This window comes from Felis catus, chromosome E2 (assembly GCF_018350175.1).
Source record: "Felis catus isolate Fca126 chromosome E2, F.catus_Fca126_mat1.0, whole genome shotgun sequence".
Lineage (NCBI taxonomy): Eukaryota > Metazoa > Chordata > Mammalia > Carnivora > Felidae > Felis > Felis catus.
In genome coordinates, this window is record NC_058382.1 from 60,587,534 (window position 1) to 60,605,353 (window position 17,820).

Sequence of the window (17,820 nt, forward strand, 5' to 3'; positions counted from 1 at the left end):
GCGCTCCGACCCTCTGACGGCCTCTCCCTCCAACCCGCCCACCCCCTGCAGGAAGCGCCAGCTGTCACCCCAGTCCAAGAGCTCCAGTAAGGTCACGAGCGTGCCCGGCAAAGCCTCAGACGCCGGCACTGCCACCGCTGTCTCCACCGGCACCAAATCAGGGAAGGCCAGCACGCTGTCGCGGCGCGAGGAGCTCCTGAAACAGCTCAAAGCCGTGGAGGACGCCATCGCTCGCAAGCGGGCCAAGATCCCCGGGAAGGTGTAGGGGCCCCGCGGGCTCGGCCCCCCGCCCCCCGCCAGAGTTAGAGACTCTCGTGTTTTTATAAATAGGGTAAGCACAGCCTTCTCGGATTTTGGAGTTAACGTCTAATTTTGGCTGTGATTCTTTTTAAAAATTAAAAAAGAAAAAAAAAGTTTCTCAGCTGGAAAAGAAGCCACACACACGTAACGAAGATGATGCCGAATCCCGGTCTCCTCCCCAGCAGACCAGACCGAACCAGCCCCAGCCCAGAGCAGAAGTCCCGAGAGACAGGCAGGCAGGCCGGCCGGCCGGCCGGCGGCAGGAACAAGGACACGGCATCAGTTTTATGTAAATTATAAGTCCCAGGCGCCCAGTTCCGCCTGCCCGGGTCTTCCCTGCCCTGTGCCAGCCAGCCTGCCCTGGGCCGGTCCTCTGCCCGCGCTCCTTCCTGCCCCGGGGTCCCGGGAGCACCTGCTCCTTACCGGCCTCCTCCCCACCCCGCCGCCCCCAGGGTCAGAAAATAGATATATATTCTTGACTGAAGTCCGATTGGGAAATATTTCCTGTCTTTTATTTTAAGCATCAGATTGTTTTAGTTGATTTAAAAAGGAAAAAAAAATATAGAAAAGACCAAAAAAAAAAAAAAAAAAAAAGACCGAGGGTGTTGTTGGGCGTCTGTCTAATGTGGAGGGTCTTTTTTTGAGGGGTCTCCTAAAATAAAGTATTTTGATAAGCAGCCGTCTCGCCCCGGTGGTGATTACGTGGACCCGGGCCCCCACTGTCGCCCACCCCACGGCGCCCGCTGGGCCCACCTGGCAGGTTAGCGGCCTCCAGCTGCTGGAGGCTGGGGACACGGGGGCCCCCCCTGGGTGGGGCACCTCGTGTCCTCGGGGGGGACCTGGCCCCGGCAGGGCTTCATGAACACTCCAGCCAGCCGGTGGCCGCCTTTCCCCAAGGTGGATCCCGGGGCGGAGAGGCCAGGAGGGACAACCGTCAGGCTAGGCCGGCCCTGCCCGGAAGCTCTTGTGCAGTCGGCGGAGTGGCCGCGCCCCCGGGTGCGCTGAGCTGAGCGGGAGACGTCCCGCCGCAGAGCACGGGCGGACCGTGAGGTCTGAGCGAGGCTGTGCTCACGCTCTCCCCTGGAGAGCCCCATCGGGGCCAGGGCCACGGAGCGCGGACGCCTTCTGGTGTGGATTAAACTCGCAGAGGAGTGCCGTGGCCTCGGGGCGCCCCCACGTCGCGGTGCCCTCCTGCCCCCAGGCTGCTTTGAAACAAGGTCTCAGGTGCTGCACACGCCCTGGAGCCCGTGCTGCCGTCCCCGTCCTGGTGCTGGGGGGCGCTTCACGGTGCCCGGGTCGGGAGCTGGGTCCAGCACCAGTGCGCTCGGGTGCTCGGCCGCAGGGCTGGCTGGCTGTCAGAGCGAGGGGCCCGGTGGGGGGTGTACTGCCAGACCGGCCACACCACCAAGCGTCCTGAGCGGGTCGCGCTCCGGTTTCCGTCCACATCCTGCGGGAATGGGGATTCCTCTCCCGACACGGTGGCCTCGATTACGTGTCGCGGCAACTTTCCAAAGCTTGTCTGGTTTGCCATCGGGTCAAAGCCAGGTTCGGAGAGAACTCCCATCCTCTGAGTAGGTGGCCTTCCGGGACACAAAGCCAGAACCCGGGACAGCTTGGGGGCCAGCCTGTCCCGATGTGCGCTGTGCCCCTGGGCTGCCGGACCCCGCAACCGGCCGGCAGTGACAGCCACTGTAAAGCCGGGAGCCCCCAGGGGAGCCCACCACCCAGCCGTGTGCGCTCCCCTCCTTGCCCCGCCACCCCGACCCGGCTCGAGCCGGAGCCCTGGGTCCGCTCCACCCCAGCCTGGTCGAAACTGACAGTTTGGAACTTGCCGCCTGGGCTCATGGCTCCTCTTGGCTAGACTTAGCAGGTGCCTGTCCGGGGAAGGGTAAGAGCCGCACCCCAAGCCAACTCTCCCCCGCCCAGTCTGGTGGAAAGAACATTCTGGGCCGGGCGTCTGGGAAAAGGAAGGCCTCTGTTATGTAATGGGTCCTCGGGCATCCTTGCCTCCAGGGAACACGATGGCTGAGATCCTGGCTCGTGTGGTTAACGTGTAAAACAGTGGGGATAATGAAGGGTCGTCCCTCCACTTCCGTGTCTGTCCCCTAGGCCGCCCCCCGTGTCCAGGTACGGTCTTCACAGCTAGGGGGGCCCCGCCACGTGACACGTGCTGACCTATCCCCTCCGACGCCTGCTTGCCTTTCCTCCCACCCGAGGGCCTTTGCACATGCTGCTTCCCGTTCTTGGAACTCTGACCTCACTCACCGCTCACGCTTCCTCTGGCCACTCAGACCAGGCCTGCCCCGTCCCCTCAGCCACCCCTGCAGCACCCCGGTGGGCCCTCCCACCTTCCTCCCCCAGCCAGCCTGCCCCTGCGCCAAGCCCCCCTGCCCTCTCTCCTCCTCTCTCTCAAGTGGATGAAAGCAAGACGGAAGGGTTTTATTTTCTAATTTATATTTTCGTCACTGAAACGTGAAACACCATCTCCAACGTCATGAGGGAAAACGGGCTAACGTGGCAGGTCGGTCTGGTGAAAATGCAGTTTCTGTGGGTTTCCCGCTGGTCGTTCAGAGCAGCCCCCCCTGCAGTCATTACGTCTCGGCTGGACATGCCCTCCTGCACCCTCCCCTGTACCCAGTTCCCCCGGACCTCCGCCTCCTCCTGCTCCCGCCCCTCCCCTGCTCTCCCTACACCCAGCCTCCCCCCAGTGACCGTTGCCACCAGCCCACAGGCGGCCTCGCTCAGCAGGAGGGGCTCAGCCTGTGGTGCTCAGGGGTTTCAGAGCTGAAGGAGGCCTGTGTTCCAAGGGGCATGGTTTGAGGGCGGGGCCTTGTGGGACACCGCCTCCGGGATGCCCTCCGACTTCCTCTGGTGGTGCCTTTCCAGTCTTGCCCAACCCAGGACTTCTGTGCTTGCCTCAGCCACCCGCAGGAATGAGGTGCCACCTGGGCCCCCGCCCTGCATCCTTGCAACCTTGATGTCAGGCTGGCCAGGACCCCCGGCCCCCCCGGGCCCTTCCCCTGCCCCTGGTCCCCTTGAGCAGCGTCTACCCCCGGAACTGGCTGTCAGGACCACGGGGAACAGTGCTGGGTGGCCCTGGTGTCACAAAGCGGGGGGAACGCACAGCCTGGCCCCCGGTTCCTCCACTGGACGCGGCGCCCACCCGGTGGGCCGTTTGGAAAAGACACACAAGATGCTGACACGCATCTCGCGGGGGGCTGGTGTGGGCAGGGGGCAAGGCTGGGGCCTCGCGGGTGTGGACCCCCTGGCAGCCACGGCATATTCTTCAGTTCATAAAGAAGACCCGTGTGCATGTGTGGCCAGACCCCCCTGGCCAAAGGGCAGCGAGAGCCCCTCACACGTCGCACCTCCCCCCCCCAGCCTCCAGGCCGGGGTCAATCTGCCAGCGCCCCGCGACTGGGGCGCCGTCCCCCCACTCTCCTCCCTGGGGACCCGGGCTCAGCCCCTTCCCCCCATTCTGCGGCACTTACGGGACGCCGAGGCGCCAGGGGCAGCTCTGTGCCGGGGCCGTGGCGGGTGCGCCACCCCACTGTCCCTGCCCTCAAGGGAGGAGACCCCCGAGCACCCCTGCAGGTGCAGGGGGCAGCCGTCGGCTCGGCCCGGGGAGGCTCTTCCTGGAGAGCTGGCCTGGGCTGACACACAGAGCACAGCAGCCAGCATCCGCCCTGCAGAGGCGGTCACGGGCTCAGCGGTGTCCCCCCCAAAATACGTCCACGTCCTGGCCCCGGTGCCTTTGGAGAACGTGCCCTTATCCAGGAAAAGGGTCCTGGCAGATGCAGCTATGGTAAAGGCCTTGAGATGGGATCATTCTGACTGAGGTGAGTGTCCTCACGCAGAAGGCGAGATGGGGGCACAGGGGAGGGGCCGTGACGTGGCCGCAAGCCAAGGGACCCTGGGAATCAGCAGCAGCCAGGAGAAGCGAGAAGAGGTGGGACGGGTCCTCCCTCGGAGACCCCAGATGCCACTTACCCTGCCGACAATATGATTTCAGACCCCGGCCTCCAAACTGTGGGAACAAATATCTGCTACCTTAAGCCCTCAGTGTGTGGTACTTTGTCGAAGCCGCTCTAGCAAACTAATGCAGGTGGTGATCTCCCCATTGCAGGAGGTATGCAAGCAGAGGGCTGGGGCGCTGGAGGGAGGACCAGCCCTGGGGACTCAATGCATCTATCCCTCCATCGGAAGCAGCGTTTCCTCCAGGCCAGCGAGGGACAAGGGTCTCCCTTAACCCTGTCCTGCTCCGCGGGACACAGGCCCAGCAAGCCCACTGACAGGTGCAGACGCCAGGAGAGCCCTCCTCCCTCAAGGGGTCTCCGCGTCCCTGGAGTCTCAGGTGGCGCCTGCCTGGTGCGGATGCTGGCCACTGCCCGCATGTGGGCAGGCAGGGTCCTGGGACGGCAGGGGACGCCCTCCCGCCACCCTCAGACGCTATTCTTCTGGGGGACGCTTCAGATTCTGATATGAGGGACCAGGACGCACAGGGCCCTGGGTCTTGGTGGGTGACCAGGGGACCCGGGGGGTGGTGTCCAAACCCCAGTCATTCAAAGCTTCACCAGACCACCTCCCACTGTCCTTTCCAGGGTAACAAAGGCACCCGGCGCTGTCACCCCACAGCCCCACGGCCCAGCTCCTGGAGTGCCTTCTGGAATGTCTCCCACCTGTGCAGGAGGGGGCGGGCACCGATGCCCCTCCTGGAACGTTGGCTACAAACAGGACCGACCTCGCGTCCACAACCTGGGGGACCGGCCCCCGAGGAGCTCCGTGCGGCACTGTGAGTGACGGAGGCCACCCCGGCTGCCCGGCCCACGGCTCCCCGTGGCCAAAACATCCCGGCCCGTCCATCGGCAGTGGCCAGCCTGGGGCAGGGTCCCTCCGGGCGGGGGAGGGAGAGGAGGAGGGGGGTGGGCACGGGCCCGCCCTGGGCGGGGAGGAGACAGGGGCACCCACCGGGAGGGGAGGAGGAAGCTCAGCGGGCACTTCCCCGGGAGGAAGCGGCCCGGATTTCCCCCAGGTGTGGCTGGAGGTATAAAGGGCGCCGGGAGCCGGGAGGCTCCAGGACCGCAGCCGGTGCACCTGCCTCTTGCAGCCCAGCGCCGCCGCCGCCACCATGGTGAGCCGCCGCGTCTCCCCACGCCCCCACCTGGGCGGGGCCACCTGGCCCTGAAGGGCTGGTGGCTTCCCGCCCCCACTCGGAGGACGTTGGGATGGGGTCCAGGAAGCCCCCCAAGGCTGGGGACAGGAGGCAGCCGGGCCCCAGGAGCTCTGGTGCTCTGGGGAGCTCGGGCTGCAGGTCTAGCCCCAACTTGGGAGAGAGGGCTGTACCCCGTCTTTCCACAGGAAATAGGGCAAGCCGGGGCGGGGGGGTGGGCGGTGAGTGCCCCCTTCCCTGGGCGCCCCCTGACCTGCCTCCCCAATGCCTACCCGCCAGCTCCTCCCTGGCCTCTTGCTTCTGTTCTGGACGCCTGCCAGCCTGGCCCGCCACGGCCCCCAGCTCTGGGGGGGCCCCCACCCCCACGGGACCCCACGCTGCTACTCGGCCGAGGAGCTGCCTCTGGGCCAGCCCCCGCCGCATCTGCTGGCTCGAGCCGCCAAGTGGGAGCAGGCTTTGCCCGTGGCCCTGGTGTCCAGCCTGGAGGCGGGGGGCCGCAGGAGGCGGCACGACGGCCCCCCCGCTGGGACCCAGTGCCCGGTGCTGCGTCCTGAGGACGTGCTGGAAGCCGGCATCCACCAGCGTTCCATCTCCCCCTGGAGATACCGGTGAGGGCCGGGGGGCGCCCTGCGTGCTGGGGTCCCCGCTCCGTGCTGCTGGGCCATCCCCGCCCCCCTCTGAGCCTCAGCGTCTCCGCCTGTTAGATGGGACGGTCACCCCCAGGCCGGGCGGGTGGGGCCCCATCAGCAGGGCGCCTCCTTGCCGCTGCGGTGGGCAAGAGTCCGGCCCGGCTCGGTGGCCAGGGACGCCCGGGAGAATGCCGAGGTCCGCGCCTGAGCCCCTGCAGGGCTGGGCGGGTGGGGGGCGCTGGGCCGGGGAGGGGGGGAGGGGAGGGGGCTCGCTCACTGAGGCCCCGCCCCGTCTGTCCCCGCAGCGTGGACACGGACGAGAGCCGCTACCCGCAGAAGCTGGCCTTCGCCCAGTGCCTGTGCAGGGGCTGCGTCAGCGCCAGGACGGGCCGCGAGACGGCGGCGCTCAACTCGGTGCCGCTGCTGCAGAGCCTGTTGGTGCTGCGCCGCCAGCCCTGCTCGCGGGAGGCCACGGGGCTGCCCACGCCCGGGGCCTTCTCCTTCCACGCGGAGTTCATCCGCGTGCCCATCGGCTGCACCTGTGTCCTGCCCAGGTCGGCTCGGTGAGCCCCGGCCTCGGCCGGCGTCGCCTGCGCCCCCCCCACCCCGCGCTGGACAGTCGGGGGGCTCTCCCGGCAGGGCCCCCCTATTTATGGGTATTTATTGCTTATTTATTTGCCCCACGGTGTCCCCGGGCAGGTACCGAGGCTCCGGGCCTCGGGGCTGAGGAACGACGGCAGATGCCACGCCCCGAACGGTTGTGTCCCCCGTGCCTGGAGGGTGACTCTGCTGCTCGGGCCCATCTCGAGACTCGGTTTACCCTTTCTGCAAAAACACTTGGGCTGGAAGGACTCTTTGTCTTCTTCTAGAACTTTCTTAAACAACACGAACGGTGTTCTGATGACGCCTCCGTCTCGGTGTTCCCCCCGGGGCTCCCCTCACACCCTCCCTGGCCTCACGCTGCTCCCGGCCCCCCAAGCTACCCCTCCCCAGCCACCCAGAGGAAGAGGTACTCCTGTATTTCCGAAACAACTATTTTAAGTGTCAACGCGTCGTTAAATTGACAAACGTCCCCCAGAGCACACTGTGGGAGGGCAGAGGGCGGCGGTTGAAGGCACCCCCTCCCCCTCACCCCTGCCTGGCCCTCGGCACCCAGCTGGTCCCGCGGGGGCAGCCACCGGCCCTAGATTCTCGTGTCCTCCCAGGAAGGTCCCAAGGTCGTCCACTTGGGAGATGTGCTTTGACACGGGTGTGCCCCACTGGCCCTGGCACCTGAGGGGCTCCCATTCTGGCCGTGTTGTGGCCAGGCCCTCCTCCACCAAGGGGACTCCCCCTCTGCCCCACAGACAGCGTCCGAGGGAACTCCTGGGGGAGTCCGCTCAGGGGGACACATCTCCAGCGTCTGAACGTCCCCTCCAGCCCCGCCAGAGACCTAGGCGGATCCGAAGGCCAGAGATCCTAGGCGGATCTCGCTGCCTGGACGGCCCTGGGGCTTCGGCCCCCCAGCAGGGACCCGGCAGCCCTGAGGCCAGGCACCCCAGCCTCCTGCAGAGCGTCCTGGCTCACAGCGTGTCTATGCAGGTCACGGCCGGGGGCGCTCGGTGTGTGGCCTCAGCAGGTGTGGAGAGGGGTCCCGGGCAGCTCTGGCTCGGCCACACCCCCCTCAGAGCCTCAGTTTCCCCAGCCTAAGGGGTGACTGCCGTAGGGGCTGCAGGGCTCTTTTCAGAAGCTCCCTGATGGATGGACCACTTTCACCCCCGATCAAGGTCCGCTGTGTTCAAACAAGCCCGCGGGAGGTGTTCGGGGTGATCTTTGTGTGGGGTCTGAAGGACACTCTGCCCGTGGGTGGCCACACCAGTTGTCGGCTGGTGAAGGAGTGAAGGCCCCGGGGAGGGGGGAGGGGGGAGGGGCTTCCAAACTGAGGGTCCAGGAGGCCCAGAGGCCACCTGAGCAGGGACCAGCCTTGCAGTAGAGGGAACAGCCTGTGTCTGGGGGGCAAGGGTCATCCCTGTGGCTGGAGTGGCAGGAGGGGGCGGGGGGGGGCGGCATCCGTCCTGGGCTGTGGGTTCAGTGAGGACAGGCGGGGGTAGGGGAGGCAGAGGGGCGGGGAGCGCCCATCCTGGATTTATTTATGCAGAAGGCAGAGCTGGGATTGGGTGTGGTGTGCACACGGGGAGTCAGGGAGCCTGCTCTCCATGGTTTATTTTGGGAGCCACGCGGGGGACGGCCGGAGACGCCCGTCACACGACCTCGTCGACCACCGGGACCGGGTTCTCCTGAGGGCCGCCGGAAACGCCTGCCGATGCCGCGGCCTCCTCCTCGTTGGACTTCTTTCGGGCCTCGGCCGGGGGCCGGGGCGGGGGGTTGCTGGGCGGCTGCTTGATGGTGCCCCCGACCTGCGGCCGCTCCTTGGGCTTGGGCTCGATGGGGGTCCACTGCTCTCCGTGGAAGGCTGCCTGCAGGACACAGAGAAGCCGGGTCACAGATGGGCTGCCCTGGCCCCCCGGAGGCCAGCTCTGCCCCGCCCCCGGGAACTGGGCAGGACCCACGTGTGAACCCACTAAGTCCAGAGTGACAGCCAGGACCCCGGACTCCAGCTGCTTCATTATGGGGGGGGGGGACCCTGAAAGCGGGGCAGGGCGGGTAGAGGCCACTCCTAGGCACAGGCTCCAAGCCGGGGCTGGCCCCAACCAAGGCTGGGGCAGGGCAGGAGGCAGGCCTTTGTATCACACAATGTCTGGCAGGCCGGGCGTCTGCGAGGAGTGAGGGGCCCAGGAGGGCAGCCGAGGGGGGCGGGGGGGGAGGCGGGGCCTTTCTGCCCTGGAGCCTCCCCAGGGGCACCAGCCACGGTGAAGACCCCAGACTCTGGCTGAATGCAGACTCCTGGGCCCCGGGGCCCTACGGCAGGCCGGGACGGCCTGGGAACGTATGCTTTCCATCTGTACCCCACAATCCTCGATGGATAATAAAGGGTGGCATCACATCACTCATGAAGCAGAAGAATAAATGTCCCACCTCCGGACTTAAAACTAGCACATCCCCCCTGAAAAGTAAACCACACTGCCCATACGAGAGAGTGCAGGCAAATGTGGTTTGCAGGGGAGGGGGGAGGGGGGGAGGCAGGGGCGGGGCGGGGGGGTGGGGCGGGGAAAATGCACAAACCAGAAAGCAGACGCAGGTGAACCTCTGCTCCTCCGCCCAGGGAAGGATTTCACAAAGTTAACAGACCCTTAAGGGGGGCGGGGGGAGCATTCAGCGTCAGACGCTCCCTCCCAAAGCCTCCACGATTAAAACATACATAAGGTTCCCCCAAATTAGTAAGGGACAGACGAACGAGCCATGGGAAAATGGGCAAATGACACGAACAGGCCCATTCCGAGAGGAAGGAAGGTCAGACAGGAGTCGAAAGCGGCCGTGGCCCGGCGCACCGGCGGTCAGGCGGGGTGGGCGTGTCCTGTGGGTGACCTCTGACCCAGCAGTTCCGCTGCTGCGGGTCCTTGAGGGGCCGGCCACGTGTGGAGGGTCCGGGGCTGGATGCGGGCGACGCCACGACCGCAGTGGGGAGAGCGGCCGGCCGGCCGGCAGGAAGGGCTCTCTAGCGGGAGCACGGGGCGGGCGGGAACGGCCCACAAGGGTCAGAGCCCAGACGTCACGCCGCCCCGTCCCAAAGAACACGTGCGAACACCAGCGTAGTCATCCAGCAGAGAGATCGGGAGCACCCTCCCCGGAGCCCGTGCGGGAGGACCGTCCACGGTCGCCCGCCGCCCTTCTACAAAGCCTGACCACGGGGCCTTCGCACGCGTCCCAACCAGGCAAACCCGACGGGGCGCTCTGGAAAATGTCCGCGTGGCATCGGCACCCCTAACGAGCTCCGAGGAAGCGCTCCTTGACGGCGCCCCAAGTCGGAGCAAGGACGGTTTGGCCGAGAGAAGAGTGACGATGATGCCAATCCGGTTGGGCCCTGGCTGGCCGTGTGACCCGGGCCAGCCACGTCACCTCTCTGAGTTTCTACTTCCTCATCTGTAAAGCGGGGCCCCCGCCACCCACCTCGGAGGGCCGGGTGTGGACAAAGGAACCAGCACGCTTTATGCGTGCCATACGTGGCGACTACGGTCGTCAGGACCCCGCCCCGGCACGAGCAAGGACACGGGCTCGGCCTTGGCTCTGCCTGCACAGCTGGCTTTGGGGACGGGGGTGGCACGTGCCAGGGGGCGAACCACAGGGGATGCCACTCACCAGCAGATAGATGCTGCTCGCGATGGCCAGGCAGGCTGTCCCCAGGATGGTGGCAAGCAGGAAGCCGGCAGGTACCGAGAGCCTGGGGAGGGGTGGCGGGGAGGTGAGAGGGGGTCTGCGGCCCCAGGCCTTGGCCTCAGGACGGGGCCAACTGTAGGTGTGCGGGCCCCGGGACTGCACGGAGGACACACCCAGTCCTGCCCAAGGCTGGGTCCCATAACCTGCTCTCTGCTTCCGCTTGTACCTTAGCAACTCTTGGGGTGCTGGCGCTTGGCCCCCGCCACCATGCCGGAAGGAAGCCGTGTAACAGCGGGGGCCTGTGTTTGCAGCCTCCCCGGCGGTTAAGCCCCAGACACTGGCGCGGGGCCGTGAGCGGGGCCACCCGGGAGAGCCGGTCGGCTCGGACCCTATTCTTGATTCAAGCTACGGAGGGTGGAATAAGTCCTTACGCAGCATGAGATGACACACACAGGTGTGGGGAGCCTCTGGCAGGACCCAGGACCCGCGCTTTGGTCTGGAAAAGTCTCTGACTCGGTGGAAGCCAGGTGGGTGTGGGAGCTTGCTCACCCCAGGTGCAGGATGGCCCGGATGTAGTAGTTCCTGGAGAGAGGTCCCAACACCTTCACCACTTTGGTCAGGTACTTCTGTCCGCTGGGCACACGGGGAGAGAAGACAGACCGTGTCCTGCTCAGCAGCCCCCACCCACCCCACCCCAGCGTACCCCAGCTCCTCCCCCCCCAGGGACCGAGGGGCCTCGGAAGCCGGGCGCGCTCCGGCCTGCCTGCCCAGGAGGAGCGGCCTCCCCTGGTGGGTCGGGCCCGGCCCCCAGAGCAGGGCGGCACACTCACCATCTCTCCATGGTGGACCCCTTTCTCCTCTTCCCGCGGGGGTACTCCAGCAGGCAGATGAAGACACCCGCTACGCTGACGTGCCGTTAAGGAACAGCCGAGCTCAGCCCGGGGGCCAGAGTGAGCCCCCTGTGCCGACGAGAAAACAGAGAGGTGCAGCTGCTGCCTGGAGGTCACACAGCTGGGAAACAGCCGGGCAGGGTTTGGACAGGCCTGGCCACTCTGCTGCCCGTCCTGAGCCCTCGGTCCCCTGGCGCCTGCCTCGGCTGGCCGGTCACAGCCGGGCAGACCCCGGGCTGGCCAAGGGGGACAGCTGATAGAAGGGGGGACACAGAGGGGGTCCCCGGGATCCCCGAGGCCTCAGTGCCGGCCCTTGGGGCTGCTGGCACCTGCCAGCCCTCACCAGGCCTCGGGCCTCGGGCAAGTTGCCTCCCTGCCCTGAGCCTTGGCCTCCCTCGAACCGCGCCTGAGCCGGATCCTGCCGACCCCGCCGCCCCTGAGGGGCTGAGGGCCCCAGGGCTGCGGCAGCATTCTGCCAACCGAGAAGTGCTGTGCCCCCCGGGGGCGGCACCGTCCCCACCCCGAGCCCGGCAGCACCGCCCCGGCCGTGTCCCGGCATCTGCGGAGGCAGGATACATGGAGTACGCGCCGAACCACCAACTGGTAAACTGGCCGGCAGTGGCCACGATGCCCCCCGTGACAAGGACTGTGGGCAGAGGAGAGGCAGGTCAGCGGGGCTGGCGGCTGCAGGGGCTCCGGCCGCCTCTCCCTGTGTCCCCTCCCTCGGCAAGGCCACTGGTCCGTCACCCGTGCCCTGCTCCGCGACAACACGTCTGCCCGTGAAGGGGACACAGGCGGGCGCGGGCCCCTAGAAGCAACATGTGAGCGGGGGCAGGGGCGACGGAGCAGCGGGAGCCGGTGGGTGGGGTCCGGACCATACCAGTCCCCGGGGCTCTGCCACCCCCTTGCCACCTCCAGCATCTGCTCCTGTGGACAGCCGTGCCCGGCTGCTCTCCACCTCGATTCCAGCTGCGGGACCTGGGCACCCTGCCCCCCCCTCCCCCCCAGCCGAATCCGTCAGTCTTCCTCTCTGCGGTCCTGCTTCCCGCCGGCTGCTCTGGGAGGCACGACCTGGATCTTTTCTCCCCCGGAATTACTTTTTGGCACCTTTTCTATTGTGATAACATACACATAACATGAAAGGTTCCATTTCAGCCATTTTAAAGTACACGGTTCAATGGGGCGCCTGGGTGGCTCCGTGGGTTAAGTGTCCGACTTCGGCCGAGGTCTCGATCTCGCAGTTTGTGAGTTCGAGCCCCGTGTCGGGCTCTGTGCTGACGGCTCAGAGCCCGCCGGCTGCTCCGGATTCTGTCTCCCTTTCTCTCTGCCCCTCCCCCGCTCACACGCTGTCTCCCTCAAAAATATTTTTTTTTAATTTTTTTTAACGTTTATTTATTTTTGAGACAGAGAGAGACAGAGCATGAACGGGGGAGGGGCAGAGAGAGAGGGAGACACAGAATCGGAAGCAGGCTCCAGCCTCCGGGCCATCAGCCCAGACCCCGACGCGGGGCTCGAACCCACGGACCGCGAGATCGTGACCTGAGCCGAAGTCAGATGCCCAACCGACTGAAAAATATTTTAAATAAACACTAAAATAAAACAAAGTACACGGCTCGGTGGCCTAAGTCCACGCACACTATCGTGCCCACCTGCAGAACTCCAGCAGCTTGCCGAGGGACGAGTACGACGCGGGACAGTGTGCGGGCATAATCCTGACGACTTTACGGGCGCTCCCCACGTGCCCTGCACCCACATCGACGTGCCCCCCCCACCCCAGAAGCCCCCCCGTGCCCCGTCCAGTCAGGGCCGGCCTCTGCGTCCGGCTCCTTCCGTTCAACAGCTTGTCAAGGCCGTTCAGGTGGCTTCCTGCCGTAGGTACCGACCACGACGGATTTCTCCACTCTCCCGCCTTTGGGACGTTTTGCTTGCTTCCAGGTTTGTCCCGTTATGAATAAGCTGACACAGCGCTTAATAGTTTTCAATCGTTTGTAAGAGTTTTAACAGTTTCCACCAGTTCAAGCCGACAGCAAACCGACCATCCTGGACTTGCCGTGGCCGATTCGAAGTTCCTCTTTCTCTCTAACAAGCCCCGTGTCACGTTTCCCGCCTCCAGCTATCTTGCTCAAACTTTAAATTTTACAATTTCTCTTCCTGGGTCTCGTGTGGATTCCAGCTTAACCTCAGCCCCACCCACAGACCTCCCGTGGTGATAAATGATAAATCATTCACCCTTCCAACCGGCCACAGCCTGTTCAGCGTTCTGGGCTCAGCGACACCCCCTGCCCCTGCTGACGGGCATCCCTCGGGGGGTCCCCCGGGAGTCAGGCTTCCTCTGGGCACCTCAGATTTTATTCCACCGCCTTCTGGCGGTGATTCTCGATGATGAGTGTGGACTCGGCCTGACTCGGCCTGTACTTTTCTCCTCTGATAAATGGCAAGATTTTCTTTAATGGTCTGTATTTTCATTACAGCGTGTCCAAGAAGGGATCTGTTTTCCGCTATTCTGCGTTCTGCTTTCTCCTTCGATCTGAGACTCTCCGTTTCTGCAAAACGCTCACCCATTACCCTTGGGTATTGCCTCCCTGTGTCCTTCCTTCGGAGCATGACTGTCTTGCCTCGGGACCTGCCGCCGCCCACGGGGCGGGTCTCCCCCCATCCACCAGACCCCTCCCCCCAACCTGCTTCCCATGGGGGTCCCCTGCCCCGCCCACCCTGCCCACAGGGCAGGTCTCCCCGCACCACTGCGCACGGCTGGCCTCTATTTAATAAATAACCCATCTGTGTCTCTGGGCTGCGAGCGCGAGGATCCCCCAGCCCCGTCTTACGGGCCCCTAACCCTCTCGTCTTTAGATAGCGTTCAATTCATCCACTGACCCGTAGCGACTTTATTTCGTGACATTCTGCATTAGCTCACTTTCTGCACTGTCCTGTTTTTGCTGTGTAATTCTCTATTCCTTTCCCTCCTTGAACAGTTGTGCCCGCAGTCGTGGGCGTAAACACGCGCTCACATTCGCGTGTCTTCCAGAAGGCACCGCAGCCCCAGCCCCTGGAGGTGTGTGTGCTGCCTCTCCCCGGGCCGTGCTTCCTCCCACGGCGGGCGCGTGCGGGCTGCTGGCGGGGCCTGCCTTCCTGCAGCGGTCGGGGACAGACGTCCTCGCAGGGAAGTTACACACTGGCCTCTGCTGGGGGCCTCCGGGTCTCTCCAGTCCTGGATCCGGTTCATCGGAATGTCCCGGTCCAGCACAGGGTAGGGGGGACGCAGCCCTTCCCACACACAGAGCAGGCCTGGGGTTCCGGGGTTTTGCCTCGTTGGTGACTTGTTCCAGCCCTGGCTGCAGGTGGCAAGCGTCCTCGGAGGGGACCACTTCCTTCTCCGTCTCTTGTGCAGGTGGGCCTCCCCAGCCGGGTCCAGTCACGTAGCCCAGAACCGCCCGTGTCCACGCAGAGGCCCTGAAACCCCACCGAGGGAGAGTCGAAGCCCCTGACGGTGTCGCTGTTCTCCGGGCCGCCCCTCCTTCGGCCCCCGGACACCACCTTGAAACCTCACTTTGCTTTTCTAGCCCACAGATTTCCTACTCCTGTGCTGAGCTTTGCTACACATTAACCACGTGTGCTTGCCCGGCAGCGCGCGGGGTGGGGGCTGGAACAGGGCACTCAGCACACTTGTCTTGGGTGCCTCGTCCCCCCTCCCGAGCTGCAGTTTCGCTGCCTGCCATCAGCAAGAGGGGAGCAAAGACACGGGTGACCCACCAGGACGGCAGGGCTGCTCCGTCACCCACCGAGGCTGACAGAGCCCTAGTAAGTACAGGACTCACCGGAACAAGGAAAGGTGAGGCCTCGGCTCTCGGGGGGCCTCACGGTCTTGTCGGGGGAACAGAAATACACATCGGAACTGGAACAGGGAACGTGACGCAAGGCCTGGGGCTACTTTACGTCCGGTGCTCCCCAAAGACTCCTCCAGGCTCGTGGCAATTTGAGCCGAGAAATGAATGGAAAAGCCAGCCGCCCACAGATGCTTCAGACAGAAGATGCCTCTTCAGCGAGGCACTTGGATCCGCTCAGGAGATCCGGGAACAGAAAGGAAGCAGGTGCCCTCGGAGCTCCGGAGCAGGGAGGGAGCTGGCGGGGCAGGGAAGGGGGCGGCCAGAAGTGGCTTCCGTTGTGTGTACCCGAAAGGTACCGAGGGCTTTGAGCAGCAGGTGACACGGTCTGGTCAGATGGGGCTTTCCACAATAGAAAAACCTGTGGGGTGTGCCTGCTGGTGGGTCTCGCCAGGCCCGAGGGGCCCCAGGGGGCTGAAGTTTATGCCGAGAAGAGAAGTCAACAAAGGGGGAGCCGGGGGACGGGAGTGCCCTGGGGGACCTTCTGACACACCGTCTTGTTTGATGGCGAAGAAGGCGGAGCCCGGGCCTCGACCTCACAGTCAGCACAGTGGACGTGAACAGAGTGGGCCCCGTGGCCCCCGTGGGCAGGTGTTAGCTAAGGCCAGGCCAGGCCAGCCTGCACGCAGTGGGCCTTCAGGGAATGGGGCCCCAGGGCCTAGAACCCTCTACTTGCTGGGAGGGTGGGAGTTGCAGGAAGCGGGTGAGGGTGGTCTGCAGTGGTCTATCTAGGGCGTCCTGCCCCACTGCCTGGGGACAGGGAGAAGCACCATCTAACTGAGCCACTCTGGAGGCCAAAAGCAGGGGTGACCTGCGTGGATGGGGAACAGACTGCTAGGCCCCGGGCCCCCATGTGCTCCTACAGTGTGGGGCTGGGGAGTCTACCTCCGACCCTTCCCTCCGCGGCTGGTCCCAGCTGAATGGTAGTGGGCTGAGACCCTCCTTGCGAGCACGTCCCCCCCCCCCCCTTCGGCACAGGCCCTTCCTGGGAGTGGCAGGTGCCAGGTGGGAGGGGCCAGGCAGAGCCAGAGCATCTGCGCCCACTCTTGCCTCAGACTCCGTCTGGGACTCAGCTTTACCCCACCCAGTCCTAAGAAGTTCCTGCTTTCGGTACAGGGCTGGGGTGCAGACCCCACCGCTCCTTAACCAGAGCTCTTGAGTACAGGGCCGGGCAGGGTGACTGGGGGCCCTGACCCCTTCCCCGGTCTCTCTGGGAGTTGAGCTGAAAGGGGGTCACTCTGGGGGTTTCCAGCCACCTTATGAAATCCCAGATGCCCTTCTGTGCACCTGGGGGCTGGGCCCCAGATGGAGAGCGGCTGCCACCCAGGACGCGAAGAGAGGGAGGCCCTCGCCATCGCTGGGCCAAAGCCCCCATCCAGGGCAGCGGCGGGGGGAGGGGGGTTTGGCGGACACCGACGTCCACATGCCGGGTTTTCCCAACCCTTGGGGGACAGTGACTCCCCGGAAACTACCAAGGACGAAAGGCCTCTTCCCCTGGCTGCAACTTCCTCTTTCAGTGTAGAGGTCCAGACGCGGATGGGGGACTGAAGAGGGTACGGCTCGGGGGGTGGGGTGGGCAGTGGGCGGGGGTCTCCGAACCCCCTCCGCAGGCAGAAGTCTCTGACTGCCTGCACCCTACCCCCACCCCTGGCCCGCCCCGCCCCGCCGCTGCACGTACCCCACCCCCTTCCCTGTTTCAGTCCCCACTCTCGGAGCCCCCGCGGGGCCGGCCCGCAGCCCGAGGTCCCGGCGCACACTCACTCAGGCCGGACGCCAGCGCCTGCTCGTTGGCCCACATGGCCCACTCGATCTGCCCCATAGCGGCGGAGGCGACGACAGCTCGGCGGACTCCGCGGCAACACTGCGGCCCGCGCTCCCGCCGCCCGCCCCTCCCGAGGGCCGGCCCCGCCCCCGCCCCCGCCCCCGGCGGCAGACCCCACCCCCGGCGGCTCCAGGCCCCGCCCCTCAGGGCAGAAGAGAGCCCGGTTGGGGCCGCACTCTTCCCCGCCCCCGGCCTCAGGCCCCGCCCCTCCAGGCAGGTGGGAGCTTCGCTGCGGCCCGCCGGCCTCCCACCGCTCGCCCCGACAGCGACAGCGACAGCCCGGACCGGAGCAAAGGCGGGCCCTGCCTGTCCCGGGCCTTCCCCCTGGGGGGTGTCCCCTGCAGGCCCAGCCAGCCCGCCTTCGGGCCCAGGCCTCCCGGCTCACTTCCTCCTTCCAGCTCCTTCCGGGCGCGCGCGGGCGGGGGAGGCCACCACTTTAACCGGCCAGCTCCATGTCCGAGCATCACGTGGGCTGCTTATGACCAGGGCGATGCCTGGCAGGCTGGGCCAGGGGGAGCAGGCTGTGAGGTGGGTGTACCTGCGGACGAAGGCAGAGGCACCCCAGAATGCTCCGCCTCTCCTTGGAGCTTCCAGACCAAGGATCAGGCAGGTGGCAACAGGGGCCTCTCCGGGAGGTGTGGGCAGGCTGCGTTCCTAGAAGGGTTTAAAGGCCCAGAACCTTCACCACGCCCACACAATGGATGCCCCACGAGGGAGCAAGGCCTTCTTGGACGCCAGTACCTGCTCTAGGGATGGTGGCAGGCCCAGCCCCCACTTCCTCATCCGGCCCAGGCACCCCTCTGCTCACAGCGCTGACTGGAGGACAGAAGCCAAGCTTCCGAGAAAATCCAGACTGCAAGAGCCTGCCCCTTTG

General features: G+C 65.5%; 3 protein-coding genes across 5 annotated transcripts in view; 2 read left to right on the plus strand and 1 right to left on the minus strand.

Moving 5' to 3' along the window:
* ZC3H18 (zinc finger CCCH-type containing 18) overlaps positions 1-977 on the plus strand; it is a 58,487-nt gene extending 57,510 nt beyond the window's left edge. For both annotated transcript variants that reach the window (XM_023245970.2, XM_023245971.2), the window contains one exon: positions 52-977. In XM_023245970.2, coding sequence (XP_023101738.2) covers positions 52-265 — 214 coding nt within the window. In that variant the 3' untranslated portion in view covers positions 266-977. The remainder of the gene's footprint in view (positions 1-51) is intronic.
* Positions 978-1,095: 118 nt separating this feature from the next.
* On the plus strand, positions 1,096-7,000 carry IL17C (interleukin 17C). 2 transcript variants are annotated; one of them, XM_045047181.1, is made up of 4 exons: positions 1,096-4,595; positions 4,902-5,431; positions 5,750-6,078; positions 6,405-7,000. In XM_045047181.1, the coding sequence occupies exons 2-4, from the start codon at positions 5,429-5,431 to the stop codon at positions 6,664-6,666; spliced, it is 594 nt and encodes a 197-aa protein (XP_044903116.1). In that variant the 5' UTR covers positions 1,096-4,595; positions 4,902-5,428; the 3' UTR covers positions 6,667-7,000. The 2 variants fall into 2 exon arrangements, 1 of the variants encoding a protein (XP_044903116.1); XR_006590813.1 differs by lacking the exons at positions 5,750-6,078; positions 6,405-7,000 and having other exon boundaries at positions 4,902-5,426.
* A 1,283-nt stretch (positions 7,001-8,283) lies between these two features.
* CYBA (cytochrome b-245 alpha chain) lies at positions 8,284-17,033 on the minus strand. Its single transcript, XM_006941797.3, has 6 exons — positions 16,886-17,033; positions 11,820-11,889; positions 11,184-11,258; positions 10,903-10,986; positions 10,336-10,417; positions 8,284-8,555 (listed from the first exon to the last, which is right to left on the minus strand). Exons 1-6 carry the CDS (start codon positions 16,941-16,943, stop codon positions 8,340-8,342), a joined length of 585 nt encoding a protein of 194 aa, XP_006941859.1. The 5' UTR covers positions 16,944-17,033; the 3' UTR covers positions 8,284-8,339.
* Positions 17,034-17,820: the final 787 nt, after the last annotated feature.